The following is a 21,815-nucleotide window of genomic DNA, read 5'->3' as shown; positions in this document are numbered from 1 at the left end:
ACTCTCAGCTCCTTCTCTAGCACCATGTCTGTCTGCATGCTGCCATGTTTCCTGCCATAACAGTAATTAAATCTCTGCAACTGTAAGCCATTCCCAATTACATGCTGTCCTTTATAAGAGTTTCCATGGTCATGGTGTCTCCTCACAGCAATAGGACCCAAACTAAGAGAGGTTCCATGTATGTCCTTTCTGAAGCTGAAAAAGGATGGCCTTCCCTAAAGGGGAGGACCTTCCCCAAAGAGGAGGACTGTTCTTTCCAAAGGATACATGTGTCCCTTGTTATAGAAGCTCCAAACAAGAGCTTATAAGTAAGGGTAAAATTTAGAATATTAAAAGGGAATATGTTATAGACCTCTACTGGTCACAAGAGTTACTGGTTATAAGCACTCAGCATCACGGTGGATGTGTGATAGCTTGACAGCAGCTGAGAAAGTAAGATCTGTCTGCTAAAGGATGAACCTGCCAAATACTGTAGAACATTGATGAATCTTAAAGGGATGGATATCAGAGAAGCACCAAGGGTGTGATGTGTGCTTAGCTCCTTGTGGAGAAAGCGAGCCTGCAGGCATGCCTGAGTAAGGTCTAAGCACATAGGAGAAGAAAGGTGGAGAGCTAACAAATGTAGGGTTAGAGTCAGATGTTTCATTGTTAGGCAGACATCCTTCGTTAGTGCTACTGCCGCTGCACTAGCCGAAGTGATTTTGCTCTGTGCAACTAGATTTGCTATAGTAGGGATGGGAGAAACATTGTGGTGTTTCTGTTGTGTTTTATGTTTTTATTTTATCAAAACCCCCAGCAATCTCTGATTCAAGCTCTTAGTTCTGTGTACACCCATTCCACTGAGTGAGTGTACAGTCAACCCCTAGCTTGTGATCTTGTCGTCTCTAAAGGAAGGTGCTTGTTTCACTTGCAAGTCTCTCTGGAGTTTGTTGTCTAGAGAATTATTTTTGAAAACTCTTGCAATACATACTTTCCTACAAATGTAAACTACTGTGAGATTGATGTTTCTTGGGGCTGTGTGAGGTGTTGTGGTCTCCATTGGAACATTCAGCTCAATATATTTGATTAGGGAGAACCTAGATTCAATTTTAGCAACTTAAATCTGAGGTATGAAGACTTCCTCTATGTTGACAAAGATTGGACATTTCACTTAACATTTAACCTCATGTGAACAACTCCATACATGATGTATTGAACGCTCAAAAGAAAGCTATAGACATCTTACTACTTTCTTGGTTTTATGAGGGCAGTTGGGGCAAGGCTAAGCTAGGTAGCTTTCTTTAGGACATTTACTTAGTGAAACGGATGCCATTTATCAGGCAGATGAAGTGGTAAGGGGGTCTCTTTTGGCTGTGCTGACATTTCTGGCACCTTGGGCAGTGGAATAGTTAGAAGACTGGACCTGTTGAGTATATGAACTGACTAGATGACTGCTCCATGGATGGGAAGGTTTTATTGTAGATCTAAGAGAAAATAGCCAGAGGCATCTGGAAGACTAAAAAACAGATAAAGAAGTAGACTTGACATGGCCAATAGACTGGACATGGCTCAGTCTATCTACAAGGTGGGGGGAATAGCAGGGGATAAGAGACTTGTCAGAGAGAAATGTCCCAAGTAACAAAGGCGAGGCATCTTTTTCCAAGTGATGGATGTTCAGGAGGGTGAGAGAAGCTGCCTGATGCACTTTGAAAGCAGTAGCAGGCTCCAGGAGCCAACAGACACAGAGTAGGCAGCTCCAAAGTGACACTTACCCAAATACCAGAAGAGAACAGGTGGAGAGAAGTGGCTGGAGAGATGGATTAAAAAATTTGGAGTCACAATGATGGGTGGCAGAAGCCAACAGAAACAAATGAACCATACCTTTAGAGACTCAGACCTGCAGCTTGGTTTAATTGGCAAGGCTGAACCCTTTCCATCTGTGCCCCTCTTGAGTATTTAGTACCAGATGTATGAACTGACAACATGACTGCTCCTTGGTGTGCTTAAGGGGATGGTTTTTATTGTGAATGGAGAGAGAGAGAGAAAATACCCAGAGGCACCTGGAAAAGTCCAGAGCAGAGAGAGAAAGAAATGGCCACCATATTGGACATGGCCAGGATACCTGTGGGAGATGAGAGAATAGCAGGGGACAGACAATAGAGCAAGTATTGAGATTAGCAGGAACGGTGACTAGTGAGAGCTGAGAACAGTATGAACAGCTGGGGAGCAGGAGAGAGGTTAGGGTGGAAGAGGAGGTGAGAAGGGCTAGGATGCTAGTGTGGACTTTGAAATGTATAATAAATATTTGTGAGTAGGGACTGAGGGAACCTGGAGATTAGCAAGGCCTTGTATGGCGCCATGGTGATATGTTAATTGGAGAGACATATGTCCCCTTTGCCAGGGGTAAGGGAAATGACTCCTTTGGGCATATGGAAACCAGTTTTATACGTTCTTGAGGAATCCTGGCTTTTATCTAACAACCAGAAGGTCTCCTATGGTCCAGGTTGAGCTCATTTCTGGATATTTGGACTGCCTATTGGAGTTTCCTTTGGACCTGACAGTTTGGACCACAAATGACCTCTTACTCAGCATGATAGGTCTGAGGTAGCTGAACTTCCAAGTAGCAGCAAGCTCCAGCCAGAAGCTGTGTGATCTTTTCTGGCCTAGCAGCCTGGCAAGAAAGACTTACAGCATTGATCCAGTCACATTATTTTGCTTAAAAGGAGTCTTTAGGACAGACTGGATGCAGCCCACTTTTTGATGGCACAGTGGCAAGATAATTGTTTAGAAATATATGTGTATGGAAGTCATTGTAGTGGTCAGCTTTGAAAAATAAATCTGCAGCATTGAATGCAAGTGGTAGAGACGGCTATGGAACCTGTGATGGCTCCTCTGGTTTTAGGTTCTAGTGACCAGAAAATGGGATCAGTGTTACCAAAGCCAGAGATACTTTCGTTTTGTTTGTTTGATAAACAATAGTAAGTTTATTTTGCCTGTACCGTGCATGAGAAAATGATAGACTATCCTGGTTGTTGCCCTCAATTTAGCAGTTGGACTAGGTGTCCAACTAAGACATCCGAAACAGACAAATCTGGGAATTGTTTCCATAGTCATCATTGTTGGTAGGGTTGTTGTCTTTTTCAGGGAAGAACAGGGATTGGAAAAAAGAACAGAGAGCCAAGGACAGAAGCTATGTATAAGGCTGGGCATCTTTGTGCCAGTTCAGAGATACTGTGTAATGTTGCAGGAGAAGCCAGTCCCAAGAGATAAAGTGGGGAGCAAGGAAGAGCTGAGGGCCTGATGTATTGGCCACTCGTAATCTGTCATGGCTGTCACTGTTGGCTCATGGCCCATCTGTTAGGATTCTCATCTGATGCCTTTGAGCCCAGTGGGTTTTGATCCCTTTGGGGACATTTCAAACCTGACTGTTGTACAAAGTATCCCTATCATGTCTATTATGTGTGGCACTTTTCTTTCCTTTTTCTACCTTTTTTTTTTTTTTTCATTTTTGGGGGATGGTGGTAGTGGTTGGTTTTTAATTTAAAAAGAAATTGTTTCTTTTGGGCTTTTTGGGAGGGAGGGGTTAATAAGCCTTTAAGTGATGAAAACTTGTTTAGACATACAGCATTTAAAAAGTTTGAAAGAAAGAAGTCTGGGCGTTCATGAAAACCCATAGAAATCAAGGCCAGCTGCTGGCTGTTTTAAGGAAGAAAGTACTTAAAAAGATTAATTGTCAAATAACTGAAGAGTTAAACACGAACTACATTCTTTCAGTTGTTTTTTAATAGAATTATTCAAAATGTCTTCAAATGTAAACTGATATTACAATTATACAATTATCTGAGGATAAACAAGAATGGGAGAGATAATCTTTTTTTCTAGGAAAGTTTTTGAAAATAATATTTATATGTATAATACAAACAAATGTGGAGTTAATTTTCTATAATCTGATTTTCTCATATAGTGAGTTCTATTTGGGACTTGATGAGATATTCACTTATCAGGTCTCTGACACTCGGCAGGTAGGGCTGGAACGGGAGGGGACTCAGCCTGCTGTTCCCTCTCCCTGGAGGCTGAACGGGATGGTGAGTGTAGGCAATCCAGCCTCCTCCTACAACGCCCAGAGGAAAAATATACTGAGTTGGGAGTCTCTTTAGAGTGAGGGCTCAATTTTATTATGGCAGGTTTTTCTTATATAGAGTATAGGGAGTGGGCAGGGCATAAGGTGTCCGGAGATATGACGTCTCCCAGCATGTAAAGTGGCCTGATTCTGTGGGACCAATTGGTTTGTGTTACATAGCTGTTGGCAGGCAGGACTCGCATCAGGATGTGCCCCGATGGACCATGCTGAGTCATTCCTATGTGGAGGTATTTACCAGAGATTGTTGCTGAAACTTGAGCCAGGCTCAGTTCTGTCTTTAAGGCCTCAGAGGGCTGACAGATTTGGCCATACAACCCAACATTCACTGTCTTTAAAAACCCCTTTACTTCCAAGTATGATTGTGTGCACTTGTAACTTCAGTATTTTGGAGGCTGAGGCAGGAGGATCCACATACAAGACCCTTTCCTGAGCCTAATCAACAAAACAAACTGAAACTGTGATTATTTTTCTTTTCTTTTTTTTTTCTTGGTTTTTTGAGACAGGTTTCTCTGTGTAGCCTTGGCTGTCCTAGACATGCTTTGTAGACCAGGCTGGCCTCAAACTCACAGCAATCGCCCACCTCTGCCTCCCGAGTGCTGGGATTAAAGGCGTGTGCTACCACGCCTGGCCCTGTGGTGATTATTTTTCCTATGCATAGTTAGCTACACAAATGTTTGAATGGAGTGGTTAAGTACATTTAAATCATACATAAATTCAGATTTCTGGTAAAATTCACAAATGGAACTTTCCATACTCAAATACAAGTGACTTTTGTATTTGAAGATGTTTGTTTTGATTAAAGATTCTTAAGCTAGAATGTGAAGTTGGGGACTTTGATTTATCCTAGTTGAAAGCGTAACTGTGTGGGGGATTGTTGACTGGGTTCCAAGTGTAGAAGGGACTTCTGTGAGAATTTCTTTTCTTACTCTGTGTATGAGAAGTGCTCTGCCTGCTGAAGGGTGGGTCCTCTACAAATGTCTCTTGTAGTAATTATAACCGTATTCTCATTATTGCTCCCTGAATGAACTGTTGGCAGTTAGCAGTTTTAGTTATAAAGCACTAGTGATGACTGATGATATCAATAATTACAATAGAAGTAATTTAAATATTTAATCTTTTACCAATTAATTATAGCTTCTACAATGCAAATTTGAGTGGAAACTTTTTTGAGCAATTGTTTTATAACAATAAACAATAAAAACTAGATTTTTTTTTTACCTGTCTGGACAACAAAGGAACATATATTCACACAGTTGTACTAAAAATAAATGTTAAGTGTAATACATTGGGGGGAGAGACCCATTCAACTTTGATTAACATTATATTGTCTAGGCTTTTATTTATGTTTCATTTGATAAATATTCGTGAACAAGATACTCATTGCTCACTAAATACCCTATAAATTTTATTTGAAATGTGAATAATTAAATTAAGAATAAGTAATGAGCGACTCTGAGGAGCCATATAAATTGGGAGAGCAGTGGTTATGTTGAGACAGGATCTCACAACCTAGCCCTGGCTGCCATGAAACTCACAATATAGACAGCGCTGCCCTAGGATCACAATATAGACAGTGCTGCCCTAGGATCACAATATAGACAGTGCTGCCCTAGGATCACAATATAGACAGCGCTGCCCTAGGATCACAATATAGACAGTGCTGCCCTAGGATCACAATATAGACAGCGCTGCCCTAGGATCACAATATAGACAGTGCTGCCCTAGGATCACAATATAGACAGTGCTGCCCTAGGATCACAATATAGACAGCGCTGCCCTAGGATCACAATATAGACAGTGCTGCCCTAGGATCACAATATAGACAGCGCTGCCCTAGGATCACAATATAGACAGTGCTGCCCTAGGATCACAATATAGACAGCGCTGCCCTAGGATCACAATATAGACAGCGCTGCCCTAGGATCACAATATAGACAGTGCTGCCCTAGGATCACAATATAGACAGCGCTGCCCTAGGATCACAATATAGACAGCGCTGCCCTAGGATCACAATATAGACAGTGCTGCCCTAGGATCACAATATAGACAGTGCTGTCCTAGGATCACAATATAGACAGTGCTGCCCTGGGACTCACAATATAGACAGTGCTGCCCTAGGATCACAATATAGACAATGCTGCCCTAGGATCACAATATAGACAGCGCTGCCCTATGACTCACAATATAGACAGTGCTGCCCTAGGATCACAATATAGACAGTGCTGCCCTAGGATCACAATATAGACCGCGCTGCCCTAGGATCACAATATAGACAGTGCTGCCCTAGGATCACAATATAGACAGTGCTGCCCTAGGATCACAATATAGACAGCGCTGCCCTAGGACTCACAATATAGACAGCGCTGCCCTAGGATCACAATATAGACAGTGCTGCCCTGGGATCACAATATAGACAGTGCTGCCCTAGGATCACAATATAGACAGTGCTGCCCTAGGACACAATATAGACAGCGCTGCCCTAGGACTCACAATATAGACAGTGCTGCCCTAGGACTCACAATATAGACAGCGCTGCCCTAGGATCACAATATAGACAGTGCTGCCCTGGGATCACAATATAGACAGTGCTGCCCTAGGATCACAATATAGACAGTGCTGCCCTAGGACACAATATAGACAGCGCTGCCCTAGGACTCACAATATAGACAGTGCTGCCCTAGGATCACAATATAGACAGCGCTGCCCTAGGATCACAATATAGACAGTGCTGCCCTAGGATCACAATATAGACAGCGCTGCCCTAGGACACAATATAGACAGCGCTGCCCTAGGATCACAATATAGACAGCGCTGCCCTAGGATCACAATATAGACAGTGCTGCCCTAGGATCACAATATAGACAGTGCTGCCCTAGGATCACAATATAGACAGCGCTGCCCCTAGGACTCACAATATAGACAGTGCTGCCCTAGGATCACAATATAGACAGTGCTGCCCTAGGATCACAATATAGACAGTGCTGCCCTAGGATCACAATATAGACAGTGCTGCCCTGGGACTCACAATATAGACAGTGCTGCCCTAGGATCACAATATAGACAGCGCTGCCCTAGGATCACAATATAGACAGCGCTGCCCTAGGATCATAATATAGACAGTGCTGCCCTAGGATCACAATATAGACAGTGCTGCCCTAGGATCATAATATAGACAGTGCTGCCCTAGGATCACAATATAGACAGCGCTGCCCTAGGATCACAATATAGACAGCGCTGCCCTAGGATCACAATATAGACAGCGCTGCCCTAGGACTCACAATATAGACAGTGCTGCCCTAGGATCACAATATAGACAGCGCTGCCCTAGGATCACAATATAGACAGCGCTGCCCTAGGATCACAATATAGACAGCGCTGCCCTAGGATCACAATATATACAGTGCTGCCCTGGGACTCACAGAGGTTCTTGTGCCTCTGCTTTACAAGTATGTGCTACCCTGCTGATTCCCTTTTTCTGTTTGGGAAAACTAGAATATCTTAATGTTTATTTCCTAATTCATTGTTAGTGACGTTTGAATTTTTATTTTTCATATCTGTTTTACATGAGTGCTTCTGCATGTAAATTCACCAGGTGGTTGTAGTACCCACAGAGGCCAGAAAAGGGCATCAGATTTGCTAGAGCTGGAAGTACAGTTATGAGCCTCCTTGTGGGCTCTAGGAACCACACGGCTCCCTGTGCAGAGTAACAGGTGATTTTAACCACTATTCATGTGGGATCAGATCATACTCTTTTTTTTTTTTCCTGGAAATTTTAACACTCGTTTTCAAAGTCTTCATAATATGTTGTAATTTAGACATAAGGACAGAAGTACCTTGTTCTCGGGTAATCTGTAGCCTGGTGTCGTCAGTGATCCAGGGGCTGCTGCTTCCTGATGGGGATCCAAGGGGAGCAGGTCAGCTTCTTCCTTTGTTATATGGGGTCTAGGGTCTTATGTCATAAATACCTTTACCTGCTCAGCCATCTCCACAGCCCTGGATATATTTTTGTAAGTTTCTTTTAGAACTGGTAAGCTGATTTCATAGGTATATGTGTAGATTAATATTTAGTGCTACTGAATTCTTTTTTGATGAGACTTGATCCCTTGGTACGGAACTTAAAATCACACAATATTCTTGAGGCTAAAGACATATGGTGTGTTTTGCATTAGTTTGACAAGAGAGTCAAAGCAAAAGAGTCTTCAGACAAAGATATTGTCTGCTCTTTAACTGGGAGCATTTGCTGACAGAAGCAGGGTGTTGGAATTCCCCTAGTCTGTGGTTGGTGACTGCATTGTATTGGCGTGAACCAACTCTTCATTCAGGATACTTTCCCTTTCCCTTACTGACTCCTGGATTGTGTGATGTGGAACCAAATCAACTAAAATTAGCTGTGTTTATCTTGGGAGTCTTCCCTGGCTTCATTTTTACCTGGCAATTCCTTCTTTATCACAAACACCGGTAACCCTGGTGTTTTGAAATACTTCCTTATAAATTAATCTTTTCGTGCTGGGGAATGACAGAAGATCCATTGAAGAGCCACAACTTGACAGTGTTTCATTTTCTAGCTACTGTGACCTCATGGTGAGAAGTCTTAGGTTACAGTTTCTCTTTCCTACACCTGCCTTTTCAGTTTTGTGCTCCCCGGAAGACATCAGTTAAATAACACTCTAGAAGCATGTACTAGTCTTCATTTTGAACTTGATTTGGTTTTGTTCTGAGTCCTGGAAGAAGCTTATCTTTGGGGGCAGCATTAGGCCAGTAGAATTGTTGTTGATAGGCTGCCCGTCATCCCCTGGGAGGCCTGTGTGCCCTCCTCCTTTCTACTTACTGTACCCTCTTTCCCCTCTTGCTTGCCAGCCTTCCTTGTTAGAGTGGCATGCCCAGCAGAGTTGATCATGGTGCCAGCAAATACTTACTGAGCTCCCAAATGGCTCTCGTGTAAGTACTTGAAAGAACAGAGTGATGGAAGAGAATATATCCTTGGTCCCTCACCGCTTTATTTTAAAGCACACTTGGGAAGTCATAACACTGTCAACTAGCTGTGTGTGTACAACAAACATGCTAGCACATGTGAAATCAGAAGACAACTCTCGGGAGTCAGTTCTCTCTCTCTACCTTGAGATCCAAGGGTCACACTCATGGTGTCTGACTTGCACATTCAGCACCTTCACTCACTGAGCTACCCCGCCTGCTGTGTTATGTTGTTTTGAGACAGGACCTCATATAGCCCAGGCTTGAGCTCACTGTTGAGCTCACATGTTTAGATAACCTTAAACATGTCTCCCCTGCTTTCCAAGTGCTGGGAGTGCAGGTGTGCACATCTAAGCCCCACTTAGCAATGTATATTTTGGGGTGATAAATCTTGGTGGTATACAAAGGCCCCCTTTTCCTATTAGACTCAAGTAGTATTTGAAAGGACGCGAATGACTAGAAGCAGCCGAGTTCTGGGGAAGAGTTAGTTCGTGAGTCCTTCGGTACTCAAGATCCAAATGGGATAAAATGAAATGTAAGGAGATTGTCCAAATATTTAAGGCTTTGTAAGGCTAGATAATGAATTAAATGCATATGGAAATAAATGTTTTTTAGTTTCCTGTGAAACACATTCAGAGTAAATTTGATACATAGGTAATCTGGAGAGGGTACCTGGTGCTGCCTCAGAACATGACTGCAACTCTTGTGTCCTCGCACAGTGTTTTAGGGATCTAAAGGTTTGGTATTCTGAACAGCCAGTCTGAGGGGTTAAGGGATTATTCTTTTATTATTATTATTAATTTATTTGGATTACATCTCAATTGTTATCTCCTTACTTGTCTCCTCCCATTCCCCCCCTCCCTCTTTCACCCTATTCCCCTTCCCAGTGACAGAGGGCCGAGGGGTTATTCTTGACATTGCTGTTTTCCTTCCTGTGTTGGTTTGAGTGGCCAGCGATGCTGAACTTAAACTAACACATACTGTTTACTTTATATCAAATCACAGTTTTTGCCCTCAAAGCTTTTTTTGGCTCACAGTTATTTAAATGATTGTCAAATGAAAATGAAGGAAAGTAAAGGGCTGTAGCAATGTGAACATTTATCAGCGATCAGCCTGTATATATAGCATCATTTTCATTGATGCTTATTTTTCTTGACACCATACTTAACTGAATAACTTATTATTTAGAGCTGTTTTTAAACCTGACAGTTTTCACTTTCATCTGTGTTGATGAGCAAGGGGGAAGGACTTCCTTTGTGTACTAAAAGTCCTTAGAGATAGTAGCCTGGTAAGTGAATTATTTGGTAAACAAAGGTATAGATACAAGCCTTGGCCTTGTGCCAGTGATGGTGTTTATGATTAATTTCTTGGCAGTTGTGTCTTGGTACATTTCTGGGAATTTGCTTCATACATTAGCTTTCATGTACTTCACATTTCGTTGTGAGAGTGGTTGCCTTACGTTTGCAGGTGAAAGTTTCTTTAGGTCATTGTGATGATTCAGTTGATGTAAGAAAATGGTGTATTAACAAGAATACGTTTCCCCAGTTCCCCAGGGGACTTGGAGTACCTCCAGAATGGGTGAGACACAGTTCACTTCATGCCAGGCACAAGTGGGCTCCCTGTCTGTTGAGTTTTCTGTAGGATATTCTGATTGCCAGGTTACTTTCTGTCTAAACCATTCAATCCATTTAGTACTACCTTAATATTTTAATTCCAGTGGTACATGGTCAGAGACTGAAGTCAGTCTGAAAATAACCTGAATAAAATGTGAGTAGTGAGATAATTTCTGTTTTGTTATCAAATCAGTACACCCCAAAGCACTTTTTGAATTAATGTCTTTTGGAAGTTGGTTCCAAGATACAGTGCAGTATACAACCAGTTACTTCTTCATGGCTTTTATTTGTTGGTTTGGGAGTGAGACCCACTGAAACAAATTACAGATAGTTGGTAGTGGCTTTATTACCAGCCAGATCAAGCCAAAAATGTTTTGGAACATAGGATCAGCTTCCTTGAAGTAATGCTTTTTTATTAAGCTGAAGTCTTGGTGGTTCTGTTTTTTTGTTTTTTGTTTTGTTTTTGGTTCTTTTTTTTTTTTTTTTTTTTACCCAGTTTACACAAGTGCAAAAGTCTGAGAGAAGTAGTTGTCTACTTTCAGTGAGGGAACAGGGCTAAGCCATGTATAACTAATGTGGTGTGAATGAGCTATGAGATGATATCAGTGAAGACTTGGCTTGTTCCTTGGGGGAGATCGAGGGTGCGCAGTGGGGGTTGTAAATAGATTGAGGAGTGCTGGGAAATGAGATGGACTTGTGGATTGTGTATTTTAAGCTTGGGTCACATCACCTAGCCCAGGGTGGCCTCAAACTCAGCTTGTTCTGCCTCGGCCTCTCAGGTGCTAGGATTATACCCCACCTAATTTGATCTGGCCATTTATAAGGATTATTAAGAATGCTCTGTTGAGAATAAAGAATACTGGGAAATGTAGAGAGACCACTTGGGACGTTCCAGTATGACTTTAGTTCAGAAAGAGATGGCAGTGGCTTGGAGGATGGTGGAGATAGAAAAACCTGACCTGAATCTGCATCATTTCAAAGTAAAATGCCTGTGTTGGTGACAGATTAGATACGAGACTTTCCAGAAGGAATGATGGCAAGGCTTTTGCTTCAGTCCTGGAAGAGAGTTATTGTTACTCTTCATTAGAATGTGGAAGTCTGTTAAGCCTGCTTTGTTTTCTGGACACCCTATTAGTACTACTTCGGCTTATTTACCATTGCTAAAGTACATCTAGCAGTTCTTTCATTCAGGGTCCCCAGGAGACTTTTTATTACATTTAATTAATTAATTAGCTAACTAATTCTGTGTGTGTGCCACTTGGGAGTATGTAAGGAGCCTGTTTTCTCTTTCTACCATATAGGTCCCACTGAGACATGTAGTCTGTCCAACAGACATGTTTCTGATGTGTCTCAAACAATCTAGGTTTTGCTTCCACTTTTGAATATAGTTTAGTGTGGTATAGACTTCCAACAACAGTTAGCTGTCCTTCAGCATTATAAATACACAGTCTCTTGTTACTGATAATGAGTAATGTATTTTTGATATAAACTGATGTTTTAACATTTTTAAGCCTAATTCTTTAGCATTGGTGTCGTATTTTTTGAAATTATACGTATAACCTTAAACACAGAATATTTCTAGTGTTTTTATTTTTGTATATGCCTGTTTCCTTTTTTCAGCACTGTTTTTCATAATTCCTTGCACTTTAAAAAAATTGGCAGTTTCATGTAACTGAGGGTGTCCTCCAACTTACTCTGTAGGCAAAGCTGAGCTTGAATTCATGATCCTCCTGCCTTTACCTTCTGAGTTCTGGGATCACAGGTGTGTGCCATCCCTGGCAGGCAAATACTCCTTTTGTGGTTTTTCCTCCTTTGTAGTACAAACACTGAACCCAGGGCCTGGCATGCGCTAGGCGAGCACTCTGCCCCACTCTCCTGTACTTCTTAAGAGATCAGTCTTTCATTATCTTTTCAGCGTATTACCACCAAGTTATCTTAAGGTCTTTGTCAGTCCGCCCTATAAAATTGCTTTCATTTAGAGTCAATTTGTGTTCCAGTTATTTTTACCTGTCTTTAATATAAAGTTTCTTTGCGTTGTGAGATTTGGTTTGCTGGCTATAACTAGGAACATTTTGATTAATTTGTTTACTTATTTGGATTTATTCCTCAGAGGAGGTAGAACAGATAGTGTCGTTTTGGTCCATCTTTTCTTAGTCCTATTGGGCTTTCACAGATTTAGCTAACAAGTTGGTAGACAGCCTGGTTCAGAGTTTCTCTGTACTTATGGCTTTTCTTCTCTGTAGCCCAGCTCTGACAGTAGCCCCTTCTTAAGTCCCCTCCCATGGGAGAGGAAGCCACTGAAATTCCCTTCTCTGGAAGAGAGGCTGGTTATCCCATAGAAGCTGCCTTTTGTGGCCACCACTGCTACTTCTAAATCTCTTTCATGTGTCCACATTTTCACTTCTTGTAATTCTTTGTGGTTATCTTGCTTTTTAGTTTGGTTTTAGGGCTTCCATGTGTGTGTTTTGGGTGTTAATGAGTAGGGGGCACTGTGTAGTGTGGGAGGATACCTTTCCAAGCCGTACGCTAGCCAAGCGCAGTGGCCCGTGCCTGTAATCCCAGCAGAGGCAGTCAGATCTTTATGAGTTTGTACAGGAATGATGTAGGATCAGTTGAGTGGAGCTTGGTATTGACTAGATACATAAGAGACATGCAATAAATATTTTCTTTCTGTGTAGCGGGGCAAATATATTTCTGGTTTGGTAATTTAAATAAAATCTGTAGAGTTTTGTGTAAAGTACAATGTGTTTCAAATGCATAAAGAGAGTGAGAGGTATGTTGTTGGCCAAATTTTCATATGTGACTTGGGGTGGGAAGTTTGGTTCAAGAGAGAAGCAGAGCTAGGAAGCAAGGGAACCAGAGAATAGAGTTCAGTGGCAATGCCCAGACTGGAAACCAGCCACTTAGAGGATTCTTCAGAAAAGCTGGCTTGCTTCTGGGGAATTCCAGAGCAGAACAAAGTCTGGCCTGGATGGCAGGAGTGAGTGCCCTGAGCATTTCTCAGAGCTCCTTCCAGAGGTGCTGGGTCTTCAGTGGGCACACAGGGCTCTTTTGAGGGCAGTTTGCCAGCTATGATCTTGTGGAACAATTTTCTGGCCCTATTTTGGAAATCCCCAAATTAATAAGGAACATTTAGTCCTTAGTATGCAATACCCAAGGGAATAAATAGGTCTGGCTAATTATTTACAGTTCAAATAGCCAAGAATCTAAATGAGGGAATTGTCTTTGGGACCTTGGCAAAAGCTTGTTCCTTGCTCATCTCCTGCTTTCAGGACCCTACTGTGCGGGCCCTCCACCATTCCTCCAAATAACCTTCGAAGTCTAGCTTATATATGTCTCTCCATGATACCACCAACCCTTTGTACACCTGTGCCTAGTAATTGTTTCATGTAAGTTAGAAAAATTTACCAACTTTGATGGAGAGGAGACTAAACAGATGCTTAGTTGGAAATACAGGCATGGGTGTATGTTTGGTATGTGAGTTTTATGTCCGTGTAGAAGCCAGCAAAGGCAAGAGCCTTATTGAAACAGAATGTGTGTAGAAATTGGTGAGGCTGAAGTAAGAAGGTGAGGTGCAGGTCATGTGTAGCCTTTCAAACTAAGTAGAATATTGTCATTTAAGTCAAGATCTAATTAGTAGTCTTGAACAGTGTCAGTTCGTAGCCTGGCTTCTGAGGCCCTCATTTGCTCGCCCAGGAAGGCCCAGGAGAGGCTGTGTTGAGAAGCCTCACTGTGCTAGTGTCGAGTGCTAGTGTTTCAGTGCACAGATAGGAACACAAGTCCCTGTCCTTCCTGCACTTCATTTCTCTCTGTCTCTCCTGTGTAGTGAACTTTTCTGGGACACTTGACCTGCCTTAGACTTCAGCTGTATCTTTAGGCCAGTTCTTCAATGGAGCAGAAAATGCAATTCACAGATAATTCTACATCAAGTCACTATAAAGTGACTTTCTTGCTGGGCGTGGTGGCGCATGCCTTTAATCCCAGCACTCAGGGAGGCAGAGGCAGGTGTGAGTAGTACGAGGCCAGCCTGGTCTATAAAGTGAGTCCAGGACAGCCAAGGCTAACACAGATCTGTTGTATATTTAAGTCAGTGTGAAATGTATACCATGTTTCAGTTGCTATCTGAAATGTTTAGTCAGAAATGGAAGTTCACTATTTTACAACAGAATAAAGAAAAAAACAAATCCCAAATGTGTGTCTAGGGTGTACCTCCTGCTTCAGATTACACCCAGCTATGTTTCTGATGATTTTTTTCCCTTACGTAAAACAAAAGCATTTTCCCCCAACTTGACATATGTTTATTTTAATGTGTGAATTTCAGTTAAGCAGGACGTGGTCTTTAATTTCTACTTGGGAAGACTGAGTCAGAGGATTGCCAAATTCTATGCTTGCGTGGGCAACTTTTTGAGACCTTTTCCCAAGATGAAAACTAGAAAAGGACTGGGAATCTAGCTCACAGTAGAGCTTTTGCCTGTTGCATTAAAGCCCTACGGCTAACCTCTAGCACCACTTCCCTTAAGTCAAGGCGCCTTCCTTTCCACAGGGGCTGTTTGCCTGCCATTGAGTATGCTGCTTTTTCAGCTAAAGCTAATACAATAGAGTAAAAGTCTTCAGGTGGCCAGTGGGGTGGTCAGCAGTAGCGAGCTCAAGCATAGACCCCCCAAGGCAGCAGGGGCGAAGGGGCTCCTGAGAGCTGTCCTTTGACCACTCCTGCCTGCTCGTATATGAGCGCTTGCACACGCGGTTTTAAGAACATCCTTTGTTAGTGCTCAAATAAACTTTTAACATATTTTGCCTTGTCCCAGAAAATTTTCTTCTCTCTCTCTCTCTCTCTCTCTCTCTCTCTCTCTCTCTCTCTCTCTCTCTCTCTCCTCTTCCTCCCTCCCTCCCTCTCTCCTTCTCTCCTTCCTCCCTCCCTCCCTCCCTGTCTCCTTCCTCCCTCCCTCCCTCCCTGTCTCCTTCCTCCCTCCCTCTCTCCTTCCTCTCTCCCTTCCCCCCCCCCCCCTTTTTCGAGACAGGGTTTCTCTGTGTAGTCTTGGCTATTCTGGACTCACTTTGTAGATCAGGTTAGCCTAGATCTCACAGAGATCTGACTGCCTGTGCCTTCCTGAGTGCTGGGATTACAGGCGTGCACCACCATGCCGCACTATAAGTTTTATTCTTAATACTCTACAGATTTGAAAAACTATTTGTGAAAAGCTACCTTTTAAATAAGGTAAATATAATTATTAAAATGTAAGTATAATGGTATTTAATTTGTGTATAATCTATAAATAAAAACAAATTATAGGAAATGCCACAGAAAACTATACTAGATATGATATTTTTGTTAGAATCCTTGAGTCTTAATAGTATGGAGTATCTGTAAGAATTTGTGAGCCTTCTTGAGACCACTGTGAGTATGGAAGCAAGTCTGTGTGATGAAGCTTATTTGTAGATAAGGTGATGCTTTGCTCAATAATTATAGTAAGTAGAACTTCTAATAGCTTCAGGTCCCAAGACACATAGTAAAGAAGGTGTCTTTGGTACTTCCTTGTTGCTTGTGATAAAATGCCCTGAAAAAGTGACTTAAGGGAGATGGAGCCTGTTGTGGTTCACGGATGACAGAAGTCAAGGCATCAGGAGCTTGAAGTAGCTGCATCCAGAAGCAGAAAGAAGAGAGGGATAGGTGCCTCAGTTCACTCTCTCCTTCTTATAAAGTCCACTGCAGTTAATGGGCCTTCTCACTGCAGTAAAGGTAAGCCCTCACAGACACGCCCAGAAGTGAGTCTCTCTGGTGACTCTAGCTCTCATGGGGTTGACATAGAGAATAAGTGTTATAAGAGGTATATAATAATACAGTAATAGGTGGGAATGAGTCTAGTTTAGTCTTCTCAATATAAAATATAAAATGTTTATTATCTCTCACTGTGTTAACCTGCATCATCAGTTTATGCTTTTACCTTTTACTACCTGATAATTCCAAACATTTGCTTGTTTGTACCTTTTAGGTGCTCTAATATGAGTCTGCAAAAGCTACCAGAGCAGTGGTTGTGGAGTGTTTTGGAGGAAATTAAAAGCAGTGATCCCTCATCCAAACTGTGTGCTACAAGGCGCAGTGCTGGAATTCCTTTCTACATACAGGTACTCTCCTAGGGAGAGCAGGGCACTGGCCTGCTTGTGCTCTGATACTGTGTGTTCACCTTCTTAATGCGAGTAAACATTGTACATTGAATGCTTCTGTTTTTTCAGTACAATAGCATTTGTGACTTTGTTATTTTTAGTTTGTATTACATTTACTTAGTTATGTGTACATACAGGCATACACATGCTGTGGTACACATAGAGATCAGAGGACAGCTTGCTGAAGTTGGTTTTTTTCCATCATGTGGATCCCAGGGACTGAACTGAGGTTATTTACATTTGGTGGCAAGCACCTTTAACTGGCTGTACCATCCTCTGTCTCCTATGTGACTTTGTTTTAATGTGTGGACAGTATGTTCTGTGTCTGATCTGTTCTTGGATCCGGGGGGTCAGTCTCATAATATAAACAGAGGGCAGTATAGATTTCCATCTGTGTATCCAGTAATCAGAAGTCATTGTGGCCACAGGGATTGCTCACTTCCAGGAAGCATCCATATTCGAGTCGTCCTATAAAATATCCATCATAAAAACATCATATTTTTTATTTATTGTTTGTTTTGGTTTGTTTTTTTTTCTTATTTGAGACATGGTTTCTCTGTATTGCACTGGCCATTCTAGAACTTGCTCTGTAGACTAGGTTGGCTGTGAACTCAGAGATTCATCTGCTTCTGCCTTCTTTGTGCTGGCATTAAAGGTGCTACCACCACCCAAACCCAAAGTCATAATTTTAATAGTACCTCTCAGTTAGTGGTGGCTGTGTCCCATCTATTACTTCACTTAATCCCTGCCTAAGCTCTGTGAGATGGTACAGTTATCATAAAAATATATCCTGAGAGACTGGGGACTACAGAGGTGCCTTGCCAATGGCTACAGGGATGTAAAGCTTGCTAAGGCCCAGTGCATGTGACTCTTGACCACATCTTCATGTGAGACTATGTATGAGTGCAGTTCCTGAACACAGATGAGAACATGCTCGGCCCTTTGCTCTTTAAAATAGTCATACCTTACTGCATAGAGAGTAAACGCCAGTGCCCTTACAGTGCTCAGTCGTGCGCCATGCTTGTGTATAGTAAGACAAAAATCCACCAGTTGGGTAGCGTAATAAGCACAGAGGAAGGAAAGCAGGTTTCCTTCTTAGTTCCCCTGTAGGTTTTCTTTTTCTCTTTTATTTTTTTTCTCCTATTCCCAGTCTCTTCATGACTTTTGATGTCCATGGGCACCAGTTGCAGAAGTGATTGACTAAGGTCACTAGGTAGTCCTGGGTCTAAGCCACTTTGCACGAGTGTGGTTTAGTTTCCTACTTGGAGTTCCTTCCAACCTGCTGTGTTTGTGTGGCCTTTTCTGAGGACAAATGCCAGGCACCTGAAGATCCCACCTTGTATTTGTGTTGTGTCCTATAACAGCTGGGCTAGTCACCTTGTGCTACTAATTGGTCATAGTTAGAGAGTGAGCCTAAGCCAGACGCACCAGGCAGCATGGCCATACATTGGCCTAGTTCTTTGTGGACAAGGTGAGGCGTTATGTTTCTGGGAGGAACATCTCTTGAGTGTAACTTTTTTTTTTTTTTTTTAAATTTTAGTGGAACAAAGTTTTCATTATCAGAAGCACTTGCTCAAAGAGGGTGCTATTTTTCTTAGCACAACTTACCAATAAAGTAATCCTCTTTGTTTAAAGTTAGCTGTGGTGAAAACTACCATTTTGGTATATGAGTTTACCTTTTGTGTAAAAAGACAACATTTAAAAAATATTCATAGAGCCTAAGTTTATTGGGATGAGTTTCTTTTAAATCTGCTTATATGTTTATCTTGTATGTTCTTATTGCATAGCTTGTCGTTGATCTAGAAGATGCAGAGTAGCTGCCAACTTTGGTTTTGGGAGCCAGAAGCTACATTTTGCAAGACATAGATGTGAAGGAAGAGAGTCCAAAAATGGAACTGAAGTGTTTTTTCTTTGGCAGCTTTGTTGAGCTATAGTTCACTTGTGGCATAGTTCATGTATTTAATGTGCACAGTATAGTGACTTTCAGTACATTCTCAGAGCTCGATAACCATTAGTACAATCTAATTTTAGAATCTCTCTCAACGCTCACCCATTAGCAGTTACTCCCCATTCCACCCCACCTTCCTGTGCTGCTTCCAGCCCCAGGCAGTCTTTCTTGTCTCTGTGGATTTGTCTGTTCTGGACATGTCATGTAAATGGAATTGTACAATAGTCAATCTTTTGCGTCTGGCTTCTTTCACTTAGCAGTAGATTTTCAGTGTTTGTTCATATTGTCACATATATCAGTACTTCATTTCTTTTTATTATATTGCCTCAAGTGGGCTAATAGCCCATTATCATGTTTACTGGACACTAGTTACAAAGTCAATCCAAGTGCAGGATCCCTTTGGCATTTGTAATGTTTCTTTTTGTCCTGTGAAGTTTCAAATGCTGTGCTGTGATCACTTTCAGTAGATTATTCTTTTTTTTTTTATTTTTTTATTTTATTATTTTATTTTTTTTCCTCCTTTAATAATTTATTCTTGTTGCATCTCAATGGTTATCCCATCCCTTGTATCCTCCCATTCTTCCCTCCCTCCCAATTTCCCCTTATTCCCCTCCCCTATGACTGTTCCTGAGGGGGATTACCTCCCCCTCTATATGATCATAGGGTATCAAGTCTCTTCTTGGTAACTTGCTGTCCTTCCTCTGAGTGCCACCTGGTCTCCCCCTCCAGGGGACATGGTCAAAGGTGAGGCACCAGAGTATGTGAGAAAGTCATATCCCACTCTCCACTCTACTGTGGGGAGTGTTCTGTCCATTGGCTAGATCTGGGTAGGGGCTTAAGGTTTACCGCCTGTATTGTCCTTGGCTGGTGCCCTAGTTTGAGCGGGACCCCTGGGAAGATTATTCTGTGAATAAATTGTTGATCAGTCTCTAGAGAGCCTGAAAACCTTTAGATGAAATCTAATCCAGAATATTTTAGTCATTGTTTAAGTAAAGAAACTTTTCTTGCTTGATCAGTTTGTATCTGATGTTTTACCTAATTTTTGTCCTTACAAAGTGGTCAATCAAAGCCATGTATTTATCAGCTGCTTATATTTATATAATTAACAAACAAACAGAATGGGTTAAACTACCTGATCAAAGCAGCCTGGCTTAATTAACCTACCTCAGTAATCTTGTTTTTAATAGAGGGTATTTTAAATTTGAGGATTGATTCCAAAGCCAACAAATAGATATGTGCAAAGTGAAAGCCTGTTGATTTTTGTTTTTCTCATAGGCATTGTTGGCATCAGAACCAAAGAAAGGCAAAATGGATTTGTTGAAAATAACAATGAAGGAGCTGATCTCTTTGGCCTTGTCCGCAGATGCTTCAAAGGGCGCAGTCCCCCAGGTAACGGTGGGAGTGCACACGGGCTGCAGGAGGGAGGGCAGGAAGCCTTACGTCTCTGCTGTGTAGTTATCTTGTAAACGTGTCTGCTGAAGATGCAGAACTCTGGAAGATAGGCTAATGTGCAGCATTCAGGAGTTTGGCTTTATTCTTTGTTTGTTTGTTTGATTTTTGTTTTTTTGAGACAGGGTTTCTCTGTGTAGCCTTGGCTGTCCTGGACTCACTTAGTAGACCAGGCTGGCCTTGACAGCGATCCCCCTGCCTGTGCCTCCTGAGTGCTGGGATTAAGGTAGTATGCCACCACGCCTGGCCTTTATTTTTGTTTTGTTTGTTTTTTTGTTTTTGTTTTTTTGTTTGTTTTCTCCCTTTTCTGGTCTTTTCTAAACACAAAGTAAACTTGTTTTGGTTAATATGTATTGATGAAATTGAAAAAATTTTAAACTCTGTTGAAAACATTCAATTGACAAGATATTTCATAATGCTATTATTACACCTAAAAATGTGAAAATGAATATGTAGTCACACTTGAATCTCGTGTGTGCATCTTTGAGTTGATGTATATTTTATAGTTGAATAATTGAATCTTTCTTTAAAATATGATGTAGGAATTTTAGTATTTTACTTAAGTGAAGTTTCAATTTCTGATAGTCAGTGGATCTGTGATTGGGTCAAACCCTCTTCCTAGCTGTTTCCAGTACTAGAGGTGCACTTTGTCACCTCGGTGTCCCTGGTAACTACCTCTGAGTAGGTGCTCCTGCCCTACTGTGGGACACTCACACTCAGTTAGGAACAGAGCTAAAGTTTACACAAAGGAAAGCTAAGTTTATATGGTTTTAAGTCTTGGGTGATGTCAGGTGCCTTGGAGCCATAATATGGGCTGATTGGGGCAAAGTGTGATGTTGATTAACATGTACATAGAGACCAATTACTGTAAGAGAATTTTTTGGGAAATTTAACTCTGGGAAAGTAACTAACATATTATTAATAATTTTTCTTTTTTTTTTATTAATTTATTCTTGTTACATCTCCATGGTTATCCCATCCCTTGTATCCTCCCATACTTCCCTCCCTCCCATTTTCCCCATATTCCCCTCCCTTATGACTGTTCCTGAGGGGGATTACCTCCCCCTGTATATGCTCATAGGGTATCAAGTCTCCTCTTGGTAACCTGCTGTCCTTCCTCTGAGTGCCACCTGGTCTCCCCCTCCAGGGGACATGGTCAAATGTGAGGCACCAGAGTACGTGAGAAAGTCTTATCTCACTCTCCATTCAACTGTGGAGTATTAATAATTTTTCTAAAAGACCATATCAAAACATTTTTTCACTGAAATGTGGGAAATATAACTGGTTATATTTTCTTAGTTGGCCAGTTGGAAAAAGACAACTTCATAGTAACGTGGACAAATAATAAGACTCTTTGGCCTTGGTAACATTGCTTATTTGTGGCTTCTTTCTTGTTAGGGTTGTAAGAAACCTGATTTTAAGAAGTCAGCTTTTGTTCTTGGGATGTAGCTCAGGGTGTGCAAAGCCTGGACCTGATCTCCTTTGTCACAAAGGTTTTCTTAACGCTCTCAGTTTTTAAAAACAATTTGAAACAACTGTTTTTTCCTTTTGT

At 41.6% G+C, this 21,815-nt stretch overlaps 1 protein-coding gene across 2 annotated transcripts in view; it reads left to right on the top strand.

Annotated features, from left to right (window-relative positions):
* The window catches only part of THADA (THADA armadillo repeat containing), a 293,429-nt gene that overhangs the window by 48,850 nt on the left and 222,764 nt on the right, over positions 1–21,815 (top strand). For both annotated transcript variants that reach the window (XM_084791400.1, XM_084791399.1), the window contains 2 exons: positions 16,695–16,827; positions 20,090–20,203. In XM_084791400.1, the coding sequence (XP_084647526.1) occupies positions 16,695–16,827; positions 20,090–20,203 (247 nt within the window). The remainder of the gene's footprint in view (positions 1–16,694; positions 16,828–20,089; positions 20,204–21,815) is intronic.

This window comes from Acomys minous (genome assembly GCF_964271855.1).
Source record: "Acomys minous genome assembly, chromosome: 8".
Taxonomy (NCBI): Eukaryota; Metazoa; Chordata; class Mammalia; order Rodentia; family Muridae; genus Acomys; species Acomys minous.
This window is presented reverse-complemented; position numbering and strand designations above follow the sequence as displayed.